General features: G+C 43.2%; 1 protein-coding gene across 9 annotated transcripts in view; it reads right to left on the bottom strand.

Moving 5' to 3' along the window:
• LOC115160706 (protein TANC1) overlaps positions 1-19,816 on the bottom strand; it is a 286,753-nt gene that overhangs the window by 166,522 nt on the left and 100,415 nt on the right. For 6 of the 9 annotated variants that reach the window (XM_029710993.1, XM_029710992.1, XM_029710995.1 and 3 more), the window contains one exon: positions 10,363-10,470. The exons of the other annotated variants lie outside the window; for them this stretch is intronic. In XM_029710993.1, coding sequence (XP_029566853.1) covers positions 10,363-10,470 — 108 coding nt within the window. The remainder of the gene's footprint in view (positions 1-10,362; positions 10,471-19,816) is intronic. 9 annotated transcript variants of the gene reach the window in all.

The raw sequence follows: 19,816 nt of genomic DNA, 5'->3' as shown, positions 1-19,816 counted from the left end.
TGTGGCTAATGAAGACCGTCTTTAACATGCATGTAACTGGTGATGATGTCATAGGCGACAGGTAGCCTTGCAGTTAAGAGTGTTGGGACAGTAACCGGAAGGTCGCTGGTTCGAACATCCGAGCTGACAAGGTGAACTCAGGACCATCGTCTGTCTGGGCTAATTGAGAAGACTAATTCGCTTTTGGGAAAATGCCCCCTGGTTAAAGATACAGTTAAGAATGTCACCATATGAACTAAACATATGACATACAGCTAGGGCAGTGGCGGTCATAACATTTTGTCAGACGGTTATTGTCATGCAAAAGCCTGCTTATAAGTGCCAGTCTCACTCTAATTGAGCGTTAATTAACATAAAAACGTTTAGCATCTCCAGGCCTCCACGCATACTGGCTGCATACATGCCGCTTAGGCACGCCTTTGGAACATCCACATTTAAAAAGGTCTAAATATACACCATGACAATAAATTATTTATTTTAGGAAGGTTACGATTTGAAGAAAATATATTTCAGAAAAACAGAATACGAGTTGGCCTACTGTATGTTATCTGGCTATGCGCCATGCCATAGGCTGTAGGCTCGTTCATTTAGTAGACAAGATATGCTTATAACTCCAGTGCCATTATTTTATATTATATGATTTTATAGTCAGATCAATATAATTGAATTTAGCTGAATAAAATAGAAAGAACATTTTAACCATTCTGGAGTGAGAGCGCATGTGAAGTGGGTATGTTGAGCGTAAAAGTGATAATTTGAAGCAGGTCCTATATGCTAGATTTAGAGTTATTTGGCAACTTTAGTTACTGACACAAACCTTAGAATGTCTTAGAAATCAAAACATATATGGGCTGCATGATGCGACTATAGCCTATTGATGATTTGAGACAGCCAGACTATTGTCTTTACTAATATGGCACATTAGCTTTGTTTAGAATGGCCCATTATGAAATGGGTAGGAACTTAAGCAGGGGAAAAAAGACATGTCATCGGTATGCACTGGAATAGCGAATGGAGGCCGCTTTCCAGACTGCTTGTATTTAAATCATGCCGGGTAGGATACTCTGGTTTTATAGCAGAGCATGTGCTTAATATGAACAGCTGAGAAATAAATATAGCAGCAGCTGGGATCCTCCTCTTTTTAGTGGCAACCATCAAAACTCTGCTTCCACACGGGACTACATATAGGAATGTCTGGGCTGATCAGAACACTTATTTCACTCCACGCATCAACCACTGTTTGAGGAGCATGCAGCCTCTTGCTGCGCGACAGGTGATATTCCTCCCAAACTCTGTATGCCATTGGCTCTCTAACCCTGTTCCTGCAGCTACCCAGTGTTTCATTTGGGTGAAATCTGTTCAAGAACATCGATAGTAACATGTTTTCACAACAAATCATATTTAACTACACTGTTGACAGCTGTCACGGCTGTTCGAAAGAGCAGACCAAGATGCAGCGTTTTCGTAGCAGGCACCGGCCTTACCGGGCTATGGTGGCGCACTGGAGGTCTGCTACGTGGGGCTGGCATAGGAGGCGCCAGGCTAGTCACACACACACCTTCAGGCTAGTGCGGGGAGCAGGAACAGGACGTACTGGGCTATGGTGACGCACTGGAGGTCTGCTACGTGGGACTGGAATAGGAGGCGCCAGGCTAGTCACACACACACCTTCAGGCTAGTGCGGGGAGCAGGAACAGGACGTACTGGGCTATGGTGGCGCACTGGAGGTAGAGTGCGCGGACTGCACAACCCATCCTGGCTGGATGGTCACTGTATCCCGGCACGGTCGGAGCGCTGGCACAGGGCGAACTGGGCTGTGCTGGGGAATGAGGGCTGCTGTGCGTAGAGCAGGCGCAGGATAAACTGGGCCGAGGAGACACACTGGCGGCCAGATGCGCTGAGCAGGCACACTCCTTCCTGGCAGAGTGCCAACTCTAGCAAGGCAACGCTGCGGAGCCCGTACCGACCGCACCGGACTGTGCGTGCGTACGGGCGATACAGTGCGCATTTCCGCATAGCTCGGTGCTTTCCTCGTCACCCATTCCCCACGGTAAGCACGGGGAGTTGGCTCAGGTCTCCATCCTGACTTAGCAAACCTCCCCGTGTGACCCCCCCCAAAAAAAATGTAGGGGCTGCCTCTCGCACTTGCCTTTCGGTGCATATAACGCCTCGTAGTATCGTCGCTCTACCTTCGCAGCCTAAAGTTCCTCCTTCGGTCGGCGATACTTCCCAGCCTGACTCCTTCCCCGTCCAAAATTTCCTCCCAAGTCCATCTCTCCTGCTGCTCCTTTCCACACTGCTTGGTCCTTTGTTCGTGGGTTATTCTGTCACGGCTGTTCGAAAGAGCGGACCAAGATGCAGCGTTTTCGTAGTTCCACATATTTATTTAAACGTGAAACTTAATGCAATACATAAATAACTTGAAAAATAGGAAAACAACAAACCGTGACGCAGGAGGAACAAACACACTCACAAAAGATAATAACCCACAAACCACAATGAGAAAAACCCCTACTTAAATATGATCTCTAATCAGAGGCAATGAGGATCAGCTGCCTCCAATTAGAGATCATCCCCAAACAATCCAAACATAGAAATAGACAAACTAGAACCTAAACATAGAAATAGAAAACATAGATTAACCAAAAACACCCCCTGTCACGCCCTGCCCTACACTACTATAGAAAATGACATCTTACTAGGGTCAGGACGTGACAACAGCCCCCTCTCTCTATGCGCTCGAGAAAGGAATGAAGGAGAGAGAGGAGGAGATGGAAATGTAGAGTGGTGATATATTCTGAAGCTAAAGGTAATGTGTCAGCCTATTAATTATGAAAATAAATAATAAATCCCTATTATTAGGCTATTCAAAATAAAATACAAACTGACTATAATTGTAGGCTAACTCTGTAAGCCGCCCAGCACAATCAATGAACCAACAGCATCGCCTAGGCCTATATGTTCTCTCCCAGACTCATGGATGGAAAGTTTGGAGCGGAGCATAAGGTAACCAGTCCATCCAGTATGCACAATAATGCAGACCACACTCAAAGGTGATTACTTGAATTTGTTTAATTTTGAAGTTTAGGTTAGACCAATTATGTACCAAAGACATCTTAAATCAGTTGTTTTTTACTCCCTTCACAGAACAGCGCAAACTGGCTCTAACCAGAATAGAAAGAGGAGTAGGATGTGCCGGTGCACAACTGAGCATGAGGACAAGTGCATTTGTAATGAGTACGATGGGAGACAGAGCTGGTTTCAAGCGCAGGGCGCAGCAGGTGTTTATTTGTAAAGGACCACAGGAGGAGGCAGGTAGCTGGGTCCAGGGGCAGGCAGAAGGTCATACACTGGGGGTCCAAAAGAGAAGCAGTACAGGCAGGGAAAAGGCTAGTAACATAGTCCGGGAGATCAGGCAAGAGGATGATGACAGGAAATCTGATAGGCAAAAGTACTAGCAGGCAATAGGCAAAAAAAAGTCATTAGTGAGGATGGCCAAAAACTACCATACACAATATGGAAATAAACAGAGCTCCGAATAGAATGTGTACCAAAACAAACTCACAATGATGGGGTGAAAAGAACTGAACTAAATAGTGTGTGTAAATGACATACAGGTGATCAGAATTCAGGTGACTGGGATCTGGAGAGTGAGCTGCGTTCAGGGGATCTATGTGTTTGAGGATGTGAGTTGGAAGCTGACGTTACAACATTAGAGTGTCTAGTTTGAGAAACAGACACCTCACAAGTCACCAGTCTCAACGTCAACAGTGGAGAGGCGACTCTGGGATGTTGGCCTTCTAGGCAGAGTTCCTCTGTCCAGTGTCTGTGTTCTCTTGCCCATCTTAATCTTTTCTTTTTATTGGCCAGTCTGAGATATGGCTTTTTCTTTGCAACTCTGCCTTGAAGGCCAGCATCCCAGAGTCGACTCTTCACTGTTGACGTTGAGACTGGTGTTTTGCGGGTACTATTTAATGAAGCTGCCAGTTGAGGACTTGTGAGGCGTCTGTTTCTCAAACTAGACACTCTAATGTACTTGTCCTCTTGCTCAGTTGTGCACCGGGGCCTCCCACTCCTCTTTCTATTCTGGTTAGAGACAGTTTGCGCTGTTCTGTGAAGGAAGTAGTACACAGCGTTGTACGAGATCTTCAGTTTCTTGGCAAGCTCTCACATGGAATAGCTTCCAATTCTCAGATCAAGAATAAACTGACGAGTTTCAGAAGAAAGATCTTTGTTTCTGGCCATTTTGAGCCTGTAATCTAACCCACAAATGCTGATGCTCCAGACTCAACTAGTCTAAAGAAGGCCAGTTTTATTGCTTCTTTAATCAGAACAGTTTTCAGCTGCGCTAACAAAATTGCAAAAGGGTTTTCTAATGATCAATTAGCCTTTTAAAATGATAAACTTGGATTAGCTAACACAACATGCCATTGGAAAACAGGAGTGATGGTTGCTGATAATGGGCCTCTGTACACCTTTGTAGATATTCCATAAATAATTACCTGTTTCCAGCATTAACAATGTCTACACTGTATTTCTGATCAATTTGTTATTTTAATGGACAAAAAATGTGTTTTTCTTTAAAAAACAAGGACATTTCTAAGTGACCCCAAACTTTTGAACGGTTTGCAAAAAATTCTAAAAACCTTCTTTCGCTTTGTCATTATGGGGTATTGTGTGTAGATGGATGAGGGGGGAAAATGTGTTTAAGGAATTTTAGGATAAGGCTGTAACGTAACAAAAGTCAAGCGGTCTGAATATTTTCCGAATGCACTGTAGGCCTATGTAAATGCATAAGCTCTAACATGCATATGGGTGTTTTGAATTAATCATCACCTTAGAAAGCACTGTCCATTTCGTTGTTTTAGGCTTTGAAACAACATCTACAACGACCATGTTTTCCACTCAACTTCTTTCTTCAAACTGATCGATCACCGTGAGGTAAGTTTTAAAATCACGATACGGTTTTGATGATACGGATTTGATGTGATTTTCCATTGCATTTGCATTGCTGTCAGAATAGTCAGAGGGACAACAGAGCCCTGAGTACCAGGCCATTAGCAACCTGATGTAGCGAGTTGTATACTACCAAGGCATGTCCAGAGTGCATAGAGGACATTACTGTGACTCAACGGTCACGTAGAATTTTACTGCGGTCATGACTCAAGACTGCTGGTGTGGCGGTAATACAGTCACTGCAACAGCCCTAGATACAGCAAATGTTTACTGTAGACGATCAATCAGTTCCATCCAAATCCACAACAAATTAACCTCTTGAGGTTGCTGATAGATCCAAAAGTGCATGAATGTCGCAAGAAACACGGAGGTGAAATGTTTCAGCCACTTTTTCAAATCCCTGATTTAGTAAGAGTGAAGGAAAAGGCAGAGTGGATGGAGATAGAGCACGAGAAAGACAGAACAGAGAGAGAAAGAGAGAACAGAGAGAGCAGAGAACAGAGAGAGAGAGAACAGAGCAAGAGAACAGAGAGCTATGGTTCAGACCTGATTGACAGAGAAAGGGGTCCTCAAGGGGTTTGTGAGGAAAGACCACAGCTGAGACAACTCTGACAACTGCTGCCTTTCTGTTTCATACATACACACGCACACACAACATGCATGACAGACACGCGCACACACATACACACGCACACACAAAATGCATGATAGACACTTGCATGTCCACACACACACACACACACACACACACACACACACACACACACACACACACACACACACACACACACACACACACACACACACACACACACACACACACACAGAATGCATGACACATACACACGCAAGCCACTGGCGTGCAGGAAACTGTATCCATCTTCAAAGACAAATCAAAGTGAGATGCCTTCACTCCAGTCCAGACACACATTTATTTTCTTAGTCCCAACCCCATCCTCCAAAGAAAGACCATTTTAAAGCCCAACAAAAAAACTAAATGGACAAAACCCATGTGCCTGAGTTGTGGTATCCATTAAATACATAAAAGACTGAAATTGCTATCTTAAAAAGACATCCAGCATTTCCTGTGACATCCTGGGAATTGCCAGGCACCTGACAATATGATATTATCACAATAATTAGGTACCGATACAATATGTATTGCGATTATCACAATTGGGATTCGATACTGTGATTTTATTGCGTTTCGTTGTTCCAAAAATATTGCTCACCATATGTCTGCTGCAAAAGGACAAGAGAATGCCATGACAAAACTAGTTTTGATCAGTCATGGAAATAAAAGTGCTGAAAACAAATTGGTTCCCTATCAAAACAATACAATATATCGTCAAAAATAATATAAAGATTTTTTTGATTTTTTCCCCCCATCCGTTCTCTTCAGTCACACAGTAGTCTCTCTCATTCTCTCCCTCTTTCTCTCTTTCATTATCCATCCATTGGAATTGCTGTGAAACCTTGTAAATCTCCTTGGAAAGGAGATATCGTTCAGAAGAAAAAAGGCTCTTCACAACTTGTCTGAGCCGCTGCGGTGTTGATCCTGGTCTAAATGTCACACAGTTCTCATGCTGCAAACTTCCGATGGAAATTCCACTCATTCCCATTCCGACATTCCGATCCTCTCTGACAGCATTCCACAGTTACACTGACGATGTTGCAAACCCTCTTCATTGAACCCTGGTGGTCACATGATTAGCATAACCTCTCAGAACCAGTCAATATGCGTGTCAGTCAGTGTAGTTGTCTGTCAGTGAGACATTACTCCCACAGAACTAACACAAGCTCATTGTTGACATGAGAGTGGGTGAATGATGGTTGAAACAAGCACACATCCCCAAGTACATTTCAAGGCACACAACTTTAAAGGACATTCAAAGAGGTGAAACTCCAAAGCAGTGTGTGTGTATGCACCTGGGCCTCACGACAGCTGAGCCATACCAATTAGGCCTCGTTACAGAGTTCTTATAAAGTGCCTAATTGTACATGATTTATTCTACATGATTGTCTGTCATTACTGAAATATGTTGACTAATTCCTCATGGCGGTGTTATTTCTCGGCAGTCCAAATTCCTCTTTTTATGGTAAGTGCTCTAGATGAGGCGTAAGAAGTATGGCAGGCTGGCTGGTGGAGCATTAGTAGCCCCTGACACAGAACATACCCAGAGAAAGCTCCCTCCACAGTCCCTACAAGCGAGATGTCTACTACGGCTCGACTTGTCATTTTCCCCTGCTGTTTGGTTTACTTCACATGCGTTCCAAATGGCACCCTTGTTTCCCTACTTAGTACACTACTTTTGACCAGGGCCCATGTCTCTTGTCAAAAGTAGTGCTCTACATAGGGAACAGGGTGCCATTTGGGTCGTAACCCTTCCCACCAGGCCAGTCAGATGGTTTAGAATCCCCATGGCCTGGAGTAGTAAGGCTACAGTAGAGATGTCCGGAGGCCTCCAGATCTGCCACAGTCATGTAGAATTTCCATTGCGTGAAAAGCCCATTTTGGCACAGAGCTGAAACCCTAGAGGGGAGTGCTGCGCTGAGCGTCTCTGTATACACAGGCTGTAGCACACGCAGGGTTAAGACAACGCTGGGCCAGCCCACTCCTGTAAACACATGTTGGTGGCAGAGTGCTGGGGGGTGAGGGGCTGGAGGGGTTCTGGGGTCAGCAAGCCCACTGTGAAAGGCCAGCCCGGGGGAATGGGGCTGGAGGGGTAAAACATGAGGGAAATGTACGGTACTCTGAGGAGGGTGGGGGTGTAAACTCAGGGCAGGTTTTTTGGGCTTTGTTTGATGACAAGGAGCCCGTGACTGACCGTACTTGATCCCCCCCTACATTCAACAAATGTACTGTGTTACGAGCCTGTGCACCTTAAAAGTTACAGTAAGACAGCGTGGCTCAGTGTGCTCGTAAAGCTGCTCAGCAGCAGCAGCACAACACTGTCTCATGTCCAGCAGCAGCCCACCCATGACCCAGCCTCCAGAACAGAGCAGCCCACTCTGAGACTCAGCCCAAATTGCACCTCATTCCCTATTTAGAGCGCTATTTTTGTCCAGGCTCTAAAGTTTTGGTTTAAATCAAAATAAAATAAATAAATAAAAACAGCCTAATGCCCGATCTCATTACTTAATTACGCTGAAAAACGGCACTTACTATAGAATTAAAACATTTTTACCTCTTGAAATGGGAAAATGTGTTTGTTATCAAGGTGAACATGTGCTCTTTATGACAGAATGTTAAAATGAGGTGAAATCCAAAGTTGAGTTTTTTTTACTCACCATCACAATTTAAATTATATCACTGCCAAAGTTTTTGCTTGGTAGCCAAAGAAATGTTCTTCATTGATCAATGCGTAAAGAGTAATTTATGGAAGCGAATTAGTAACCACCTTGGCCAACCCATAGACTAGATGTCATAGCCATACATTTCTGGAATATTGTCAGGCATTATATGCATTTGAGCAAAGATGCAAATGTATGTACTGGCCTACACACAAAACCCAATAACGTCAAAGTGGAATTATGTTTATACACATTTTTACAAATGAATTAAACATGAATCAATTTTACTCTACTTGAGCTTCTTAAAATTGAAGAAAGGGCCCATGCACTCTTGATCTTAAATTCGGTCTTTAACTTGTCATGGTCTCAACTCACTGGATCTTGGGACCAATGTCCTGGTATAAATCTTGGTCTTGGCTCCTGGATATTCCCTTTGGTTTAAAAACCATTGGCAACCCAATTTGAAGAAGACAATGCTCTCTGATCATTGGCTGATCACTCCCAGCCCATAGGAATCCCTACCCAGTTAACTACTTTTAAATGGTGGAAGCCCTCAATGGCAATCTCTATGATTGACACTTGACACCAAAACGCCTGTTATTTTAAAGATAGGTAAAGTGATAATAAAGTGATAATTGAAACATCTAACAACAAATGAATTAGAAATAATTAAATCAATCAGTACATTTAAGATTCATGCAATCAACATTAGTGCTGAGCGATTAAGCAACATTTTTTTTGTTTGTTTTGGTAATTAAACAACTAATTGACCTACATCTGTTCAATTACTTTAATTCATTTCACTTATTTTTTTGTGTGAGCCCAACGCACCATTTCTCTAGACACTAGAGAGAACTCAAATAATTTACTCGAGAAATCAAGTCAAGAACTATGTGGGACGCTGAGCTGAAGGGAGTTGTAGTTTTCATCAAGCAAATATTCAACCTAGTTCAGCACAGCAACGTGGTAGTTAACTACAACGACTATAATCCATTGAGCCTGTTTTTACCGGCTAGGACAGAGACGGATGTACTTTTATGCTGGCTATGTTAGGTTAGATACACACAGACCGCATAGACCCGAATGAGAGAGGAATGTACACAACACAACGGCGAGAGAGATAGAGACAGTTCGTGAAGGTATGCCTTATCTACTTTGAAGAACTAGTCAAATGACTTTCAGACAGCTCTGCAGCATACTTTAGCACGCTAATCTAACTAAATAGAATGACAAAAAAAAGTACAGTATGAGGAGCACAGAGATAACGTTAGATGGTCTGTCTGGCTGGCTGCTACTGCCTGAGCAGAGATGAGATTTAAGTAATAAAAACTAAGTAATATTATTTTTCCATAGTAATTTCCTATTGTTCTATTCTAAATTCAATTTAAAGGTTTTGAAAATCTGACAATAAATCATGTTTTTACTATTTTGTTGATTTAGTATGCAAATACATTTTCCAAAAATCTGTAATAGGTTAATCAAAATGATCACTACTGTGCATGGTTCTCCCTTTTTATGCTACCATGCAACGTTTTGATTCGATTACCGGTATGCCAACTGTCTGAATACAGAGTTGTACAGAGATGACAAATAACCAGTTATAAGGACACTCCTGAATTACAATTAAAGTGTGGTGTGCTTTCTGGCGCCTCGTGACTGCAGTAATATCACCCAAGTGGGTGCTACATTTTGGTAGTGGTGAAGAGTAGATAGCTAGCTACAAGCCCAGTGGCTAGTACAGAACTCTGAAGTCATCTGACTGAGTCCTACTGCGAAGCCACTGACGGCGTGGATGACGAGACACGGTGATGACAACGTGCTGCCTGTCTCCTCCCGGCTCTCCCCTTGACCACCTCCTCCCTACGGTGACCTCACTAAAGCCATGAACGTTCTCAACCTTCCGTCTCTTGACCGTCGATCTACTCGTGATGATTAATGATGTTGTTTTTAAATTGCTTGTTTTTTGTTGTTTTTTTGTCGAGATGGAACCTGCAAGTTTTGCAAGTTTTGCTGAACGGTGTGTACCATGTGTACATACGACAAATAAAACTGTAAAACTATCACAGCCAAACCCCAACAAACCCCATAGAAACACAAACACAGTACACTCACCATTGTGAGAGGACTCTGTCTTGCTATCAGCCACCTTCCTCAGCTCTGAGATAATGGCGTCTCCAGGAACACGAGGGCTCTCCACATACTTGGGCTTCCTGATTAGACCTGCAGTCAGAGCGCAGCGAGAGAGAGAGAGAGAGAGAGTTCTCGCTGGATGAACTTTTTCCAGATGGGGTTTGAGAGATGATGAGTGTCCTAGCGGGACGGGCTCAGGAGAAACAGCGAAAGAGAGAGAGAGAGAATAGCTCCCTGTGCTGATAGCAGCTCTGCTCTGTCTGACAGCCCTGAGAGAGAAAGATCCGCCTGCAGAGACACCCAGCAGTAACACACACACACCGGCCAGTTCAGGGGAATGCATATGTGTGTGTGTCTCAGTCTGACTGTGTGTGCGTGAGAGTGAATGAGTGAGTGTGTGTGTGTGTACATATGTGTGTGTGTGTGTGTGTGAGTGAGAGAGAGAGAGAGAGAGAGAGAGAGAGAGAGAGAGAGAGAGAGTGTGTGTGTGTGAGAGAGAGAGTGAGTGTGTGAGAGAGAGAGAGAGTGAGTGTGTGTGAGTGAGAGAGTGAGAGAGAGCGAGAGAGAGAGAGAGAGAGAGAGAGAGAGAGAGAGAGAGAGAGAGAGACAGACAGAGAGACAGACAGAGAGACAGACAGACCAGTAGGGTACTGCAGTGGACTTGTATGTGGGGGTGTGTGCCTCTGAGGTAAGTTAAGGGTGCTGCTTTGGCGTGGTTTAAAAAATTAGGTCCAGGCTGCGTCCCAGCAGGTGTTGTTTCTAGGACAGGAGCTAAGGATTTTCATGAGGTTCTCTGTTCTGTCTCCTTGGTGAGGATGACTGAGATTAGTGTGCATTTCCTCGCTGACTGACAGGAATAGAAGCAGCAAATCCCAGTGCTGAACAGAACACTGTCTGCATCCCGAATGGAACCCTATTCCCTACATAGTGCACTACTTTTGTGCCCACAGGGCCCTGGTCAGTACACAGTACAGGGTGCCATTTGGGATGCAGCACTATTCCCTGGCTGTTGTTATGATCCCAAACGCTGACACACTGGCACTGCCGGAGGCATCAATCTCTAGCAACTTTAGTGTGTGTGTGCGTGCATGCGTGTCCCCACTCACACCTCTGCTCCGGGGGCACAGTGCAGGGCCAAGCCACTCAAAAAGTGTTTGCCTGCTATTCTATTCTCCCTGAAACAACAGAGCTATCAAAGGACATCTCTGAACTACTATCCTTTCACACACAGACTGCCTCTCACAGCCATGAAAAGACAGCATGATGGGCCATGAGAGATGTTTACACATTGTAAGTACACAATGTATGCCTAAGGGCATCCATACATTCATCACAGCTAATATAGTATAGGCCTACATACCCAAAATGTAATGCATCATTTAATGCATCAACAATACCTAAGTATTACTACAACATGAAGATAGCAATCCTGGTTACTAAATAAATAAAAACATCTGTGGGAGCAATCAATCTGACCAAAAAGCAGTGGGGGAAAAACATAAAATACCAGGAAGTAAATGGACACTTCAAATCCATAAGAACAGTATGCCTTCCTTCCCTCTCCGTTTTCTCTCACATTGACCTACTGTAACCCAATCTAGTTCTCCTCTAGTGTTCTCTAATCAGATGACTGCATGTGTAACCCCAGCCATAACAAAAAGATTAGATGGGGAGAGAGAGATTGTCTTTTGTCATTACCACATCATTCACCCCCCAACCCCCTCTGTGTGTGTGTGTGTGTTGTGTTGTGCTGTGCATGTGTGTGCGTGCTAGCTCTACCTCCCTCTGACTCAGATGGAACATTGGGCTGGCCAGCGCTGTGCTATGCTGCTGTGAAACCATCCCGCATCCCCCAGGTGTGATCTTGTCCTCAGATACAGTTCCAGCCAGCAGCCAGCCATGTTAATGGAACAGGAACCAACCACCAGTCACCACCACGCAGCTTTAGCTTGATTCATACTGCCACCTATGGATTTAGGACTTGAAATGCATAGAGCGTAGCCAGGGCTACAAGGTAGTGATGCGCGGGTTGACTTACAACCCGCAGTCCCCGCGGTTATACACTATATATACAAAAGTATGTAGACACCCGTTGCTGACAGGTGTATCAAATTGAGCACACAGCCATGTAATCTCAAAAGACAAACATTGGCAGTAGAATGGCCTTACTGAAGAGCTTAGTGACTTTCAACATTGCACTGTCGTAGGATGCCACCTTTCCAACAAGTCAGTTCATCAAATTTCTGCTCTGGTCAACTGTAAGTGATGTTATTGTGAAGTGGAAATGTCTAGGAGCAACAACAGCTCAGCCGCGAAGTAGTAGGCCACACAAGCTCACAGAACGGGACCGCCGAGTGCTGAAGCGCGTAAAAGTTGTGTCCTGGCCTCCCGAGTGACGCCTTTAGCTCTGCATCCGCAGTGCTAGAGGCGTCACTACAGACCCGGGTTTGATCCCAGGCTGTGTCACAGCCGGCCGCAACTGGGAGACCCATGATGCGGCACACAATCAGCCCAGCATCGTCCGGGTTAGGGGAGGGTTTGGCTTGCCGGGATGTCTTTGTCCCATCACGCTCTAGCAACTCCTTGTGGCGGCCGGGCGTAGGGTGTATGCACGCTGACTTCGGTCGCCAGCTGTACGGTGTTTCCTCCAACACATTGGTGTGGCTGGCTTCCGGGTTAAGCAAGCAGTGTGTCAAGAAGCAGTGCGGCTTGGCGGAGTCGTGTTTTGGAGGACGCCCGGCTCTCAACCTTCGCCTCTCCCAAGCCGTACGGGAGTTGCAGCGATGGGACAAGACTGTAACTTGCAATTGGATATCGGGAGAAAAAGGGGTAAAAAGTACAAAAAAATGTAAACAAATAAATAAATAAAATTGTCTGTCCTTGGTTGCAACACTCACTACCGAGTTCCAAACTGCCTCTGGAAGCAACATTAGCACAAGAACGGTTCGTCGGGAGCTTCATGAAATGGGTTTCCATGGCCGAGCAGCCGCACACAAGCCTAAGATCACCATGTACAATGCCAAGCTTCAGCTGTAGTGGTGTAAAGCTTTCACCATTGGACTCTGGAGCAGTGGAAATGCATTTTCTGGAGTGATGAATCACGTTTCACCATCTGGCAGTCCGATGGACAAATCTGGGCTTGGCAGATGCCAGGAGAACACTACCTGCCCCAATGCATAGTGCCAACTGTAACGTTTGGTGGAGGAGAAATAATAGTCTTGGGCTGTTTTTCATGGTTTGGGCTAGGCCCCCTAGTTCCAGTGAAGGTAATCTTAACGCTAAAGCATACAATGATATTCTAGACGATTCTGTACTTCCAACTTTGAGGCAACAGTTTGGGGAAGGCCCTTTACTGTTTCAGCCCCCGTGCACAAAGCGAGGTCCATACAGAAATTGCTTGTCGAGATCGGTGTGTAAGAACTTGACTGTTCTGCAGAGCCCTGACATCAACACCTTTGGGATGAATTGGAACGCTGACTGCAAGCCAGGCCTAATCACCCAATATCAGTGCCCTGACCTTACTAATGCTACTGTGGCTGAATGGAAGCATGTCCCCGCAACAATGTTCCAACATCTAGTGGAAAGCCTTCCCAGGGGAGTGGAGGCTGTTATATCAGCAAAGGGAGGACAAAGTCAATATTAATGCCCATGATTTTGGAATGAGATGTTCGACGAGCAGGTGTCCACATACTTTTGGTAATGTAGTGTGTCCGCGGGATGGGCAGGTTTAGAGTCATTAAGTATTGTGTGGATGAAGGGCGGGTGGGTTGCGGGCTGGTTGAAGAAAGAGGAAACAATACCTTTAAAAAATTAATAAGTATATCATTGTTGTTAAATTTTATATCTATAGGCTACATTGAGGTTTTTCTTTGATTATTTTAGGTTAAGCTTTACGCTCCAAATAGCCTACACACCAATCGCCAAATGGTTTCGGAAACAGGCCGAAAACGTTAACGTCGATCCATGGAGGCAAAAATGACAATCAGTGTTTATTTCAATAAGAGAAAAGCTGTGAAATGGAGAGTTGAAAATAAAGAGAAGGGAGAGTCAGAAAAGTAGGCTAATGTTCGACAGTCACAAGATGGGGACTTCAAATAGGCCTTTGGCACGTCAAGGGAACTGTAGCCAACTGTTCAGATGGGTTAAATGGAAACACTGACTGTAGGTCTATAACCTCTCATATAGCCTTAATATTAACTCCTGCAGAATTAAGCATTTCTTGTAGTAAAGTGATACACCAAATGTAGGCTACATTTTTACTCGGGAACAGGAGTAGAGAAATATGATTTATTTCTTTATGCATCTTAAGAGAATTTGAATGCGCAGTTAGATACTGTCTGTACAGAGCTCTTTAATAGGATCATAAACACTGATAGTAGCGTACTTCCTTTCAACCGGTCAAACTGATGTAATTTGGACATTTTGCACAGAAAATCCTTTGCACAGAAAATCTTTCCAGGTTTTTTTTGTTTGTTATTGCATTTTCTCCCTGGTCCCTAAACGTCTTTGCTCCACGAAAGAAGCCGAGATGACAGAGAACTTTATGTCAACTAGATTGAACTATTCATTCTATCGATTTATGACATTATTCTGGTGAGCAAGGAAGAGTTAATCTTCTAGGGGCAACATATAGGCCTAATGACAGAAGAGAAGGTGTGTGTTGACTAACAAAATAATGGAAGTTATAAGCACAAACATATCTAAATCAGGCAAAAAGAATCCTGCAACCCCCTGTCAAAAAATTATTCCGCCGTCTCTGACTGTAGCCTACAGCGCATTTTCTATATTAGCAGATTAGGGTCGGGTGCGGGCGTCAGATTTTCACTTTATCACATACAGTATATTCGGGTGGTTGCGGATGGGTTATTAGCAATTGTGGGTGAACAAACAGCTGACCCACGCACCACTACTACACGGCCCACTGCTGTGGCATGTGGTTATCATCAGGAAAATGTTTGGCCAACGTCAATAGAATTGATTAAACTATAGAAGTAAATTAGGGGTATTATATTTATCATAGTGGAAAATCCTAATCGTTAGAGTGAAAAACTGCACATAAAAATGAGCAATGAGCACCCAAACAGGCACATGACCAATCCAGTGAGTGAGCATGGGAGCTGCCTGGAACTAATGTTATACAATGCCAGGAAGACAGATGTTTCTGAAAAGCATCATCTAGTCTGGATCTCTTTCAACTGAACCACATGTGAGCTGAAATCTGAATGCATCTAATCAGTCTGTGGCTGGCCTCCAGCAGGACGGACCTAGCCAAGTCAGCTTCTTGAATGAGGAAGTAACAGTCTGCATAAGAGTCCATTCATCTGTGGACGGTCAGGCTCAACCTATTAGCCAGGAGTCACACAGAGCCAATTAGCTAGAGGGAAGAGACGAGACAGAGGCACGGCTGTTTTAAATAGTAGACTTACTAAGTCGAGGTCAACATCTCAGAATAATCACAAAACCACTAAATGCAATTACTTCATTCAAGCAGGCAGTGTGCCATGGTTATTTGAATAATACAAAAAAACACATTCTTGAAAGTTTACAATATTGTCAAAGGAGTTATTGGATTGTTTCACAAATTCGGTACCTTTTGAGAAGTGTAAATTGGTCTACAAAAACGTTGATTTCACCTAATTTTAACATTCTGACATAAAGAGCACATGTTCTTTATAAAAAACACGTTTCCCATATTATGAAGTGAAATAAACTAAATACTATAGTAAGATCCTATTAAAGTAACAGGGTTGACCGTAACAGGGTTGACAATTGCCTCTTACATCAACCATGACTCCCCTTGTGACAGTGGGAATGGAAGCTTGTTGTGTGCAACTGGGAGTGGCAATTGAATGCAAGCTTCACAAAAACAATGTCATTGTTAAAACATTTCTAGCCTATCTATCTATGGGTAACAGGGCTGATGCGTTATGCTCGACCAAAAAACACCAGAAAATGGCCAAAAAGAGTAGAACCAGTTCACCTGCCTTAAATTATGATTTGACTTTTAGATGTTCAAAGGTTTTTATAAAAAATAATGTTTAAAAGGAATAGTTTCACCATATTAAAACGTGAGTTCAGTTCACATAACAGTGTTGACCTTAAAATGAGGGACAGACGTAAATGAATCACTAATCACATGAAATAGATCATCTTCAGAAATGACCTTGTCAAAGCAACAAAATAACTAGGGCTTTACAATGATGGTGAAAACTTGGGAAAATGATGGGGTTAAGTGGGTTAAAATCTTCCTAGAATTCACATAGGGCAAACGGAGGGACATGACAAAATGCTGAATTTTCGCACTTTAGCAAGTCTTTAATCATATAAAAATACAAACAATTATCCATGTGGTTTATATTAAAGGGCACTTAATTTAATATAACAGGCTTTTAATATGAAATATTGGTGCACAATTGCTACTTAAAATATCAAAGGGACACTATAAGCACTCTTTTCATAGAATGACCCTAATGTACTCAAGCAGTAACCGAAAAGTGATTATATGTCTGCACTAGGGTAAATTCAAGTTAAGAGGCTAGATCATGTAGATAGTTAGGTTTAGTACTAGTACTCTCAGGTCAGAGCATAGAGAGAGGTTTTCCTCTTCCCAAATCTCATCTCTTAGATATGACTCTTTCATGTTTACCCCAAAGCCTTTATCAACAGGTGCCTGCCCCCTGAAAGAGCCATTAGAGCGTGCTGCTATTCTACACTTAAGACCTGCCCAATGAGAAATTGCATTGTTTAATAAGCATGAAAAAGGCTGGAGAGTGAGTGAGTGAGTGAGGGCGCTGAGACGTTATGAAGGACAGATCAAGGAGGAGCAAAACAGACACTATGCCAGATCTCTCTGCCTCTCTTAAGACTCTGTGTACATCCAAAACGGCACACATTTCCCTATATAGTGCACACATTTTAATGGGCTTTGGTCAAAAGTAGGGGTGTGAATGTTTAAACGTTAAAATGCGTAAACGAAACAGAACAATTATCGTTAAGGAAAACCCTCCTGCCCGCACGGCAAGCGGTACCGGAGCGTCAAGTCTAGGACCAAAAGGCTCCTTAAACCTCTTACATCTACACGTTCCGCTAGCGGAACGTCTGCTCCAATATCCAATGATGGGCGGGGCGCGAAATTCAAACTCCTCTAAATCCGAAAACTTACACTTTTCAAACATATGACTATGTTACAGCTATTTAAAGACAAGACTCTCCTTTATCTAACCAAACTGTCCGATTTCAAAAAGGCTTTACAGCGAAAGCAAAACATTAGATTATGTCAGCAGAGTACCCAGCCAGGAATAATCACACAGCCATTTTTCAAGCTAGCATATCATGTCACATAAACCCAAACCATATCTAAATGCAGCACTAACCTTTGATGATCTTCATCAGATGACACACCTAGGACATTGTGTTATACAATACATGCATGTCTGTTCAATCAAGTTCATATTTATATCAAAAACCAGCTTTTTACATTAGCATGTGACGTTCAGAACTAGCATTCCCACCGAACACTTCCGGTGATTTTACTAAATTACTCACGATAAACGTTCACAAAAAGCATAACAATTATTTTAAGAATTATAGATACAGAACTCCTCTATGCACTCGATATGTCCGATTTTAAAATAGCTTTTCGGATGAAGCACATTTTGCAATAATGTAAGTACATAGCCCGGCGTTACAGGGCTAGCTATTTAGACACCCACCCAGTGTAGCCTTCACCAAAATCACATTTCCTATAAGAAAAATGTTCTTACCTTGCTTGTTCTTCATCAGAATACACTGCCAGGACTTCTACTTCAATAACAAATGTAGGTTTGGTCCCAAATAATCCATCGTTATATCCAAACAGCGACGTTTTGTTCGTGCGTTCTAGACACTATCCCAACGCTAAATCTCGGCCACGAGCATGACGCAAAATATGACAAAAAATTTCGAAATATTCCATTACCGTACTTCGAAGCATGTCAACCGCTGTTTAAAACCAATATTTATGCAATTTATCTCGTAGAGAAGCGATAATATTCCGACCGGGAATCTGCCTGTCTGTAAACTGAGGAAAAAACCGAAAGCCGGGGGCGGGGCGTGTCACGCGCCTAAGGCTTAGTCCATTGACTGACCACTCAGCATTTGCTCTCGTGTGCTTCAGCCAGGGCTTTGAATGACATCATTCCTGTTTTTCCCGGGCTGTGAGACTCCATTGTTGACGTGAGAAGTGTCACGTAAGAGCAGAGATCCTTTGTAAACGATAGAGAGAATCAAGAAGGGCAAGAAATGTTCAGACAGGGTACTTCCTGAACAGAAGCATCTCAGGTTTTTGCCTGCCATAGGAGTTCTGTTATACTCACAGACACCATTCAAACAGTTTCAGAAACTTTGGAGTGTTTTCTCTCCAAAGCTAATAATTATATGCATATTCCAGTTTCTGGGCAGGACTAATAATCAGATTAAATCGGGTACGTTTTTTATCCAGCCGTGAAATTACTGCCCCCTAGATGTAAGAGGTTACAGCTTCCACCCCCAAGCCATAAGACTGCTGAACAATTAATCAAATGGCCACTGGACTATTACATTGACTCTTCTTGAACTGCACTGTTGGTTAAGGGCTTGTTGTATTCGGCGCATGTGACAAATAAAGTTTGATTTGATTTGAAGAAAAACCAAAAGTATTTTTTCAGCACAAAATGTAAATCACAGTGCAGCTATCACAAAAAAAACACTAACAGGTCCCAATCAGCTTGATAAATGGAAAAAAAATGCACATCAACGCTCCGGACGACATCGCCGTTAACAGTTGGAAAAGAAAGCGCTGATTACAGAAATTACTGCAGTTGACATGCAGCCATTGCCAATGGCCTACTTGAGTTGAGAGCTAATTTGCTAAATGAAGGGCTGCAAGCGACATTCGCGCTATTGAACCAGGTGCGTCTTTCTCAATATCACTGCTCACCATTTACTCCTGTTTCAATAGAGTGTTATTCCCTTTATAATGGGAGTTGAGATATATAGTTAACAGCATTAGAAAGCAACAATTATTTCCTTTTAACCAATAGATACCAGCATTTGGAGTGTGTTTTCTTTTGCCCTGTGTTTGATTTGTAAGCTTAAACTTGGTGGGCAGGATTTTGTTAAACATTAAACAAAGTAGGCTCCTAGACTAATGCATATGCTATTTGCCTTCATCAAAACAATGATTTTGTTGCATACTTCAGTCTGGAACCTGCCTAGGTTTAGGGGGGGTTGTAACCTATTCTAAATGGCACACTATAGCTGCACACTTCACAAAAAAGGCTAAAATAGATAGGACGCATCTATTATTCCAAAACTAGTGCCTGGAACACATATTTCCCTACTTTAATCAACCAGTCCATTTAGAATTTGTGCTAAAGCTGTATTGATTTGGCTAGGAATGTAGCTTTTCTACAGTGTG

This window comes from Salmo trutta, chromosome 24 (genome assembly GCF_901001165.1).
Source record: "Salmo trutta chromosome 24, fSalTru1.1, whole genome shotgun sequence".
NCBI lineage: Eukaryota > Metazoa > Chordata > Actinopteri > Salmoniformes > Salmonidae > Salmo > Salmo trutta.
Note: the sequence above shows the minus strand (reverse complement) of the source record. Positions and strands in the feature narration are given on the sequence as shown.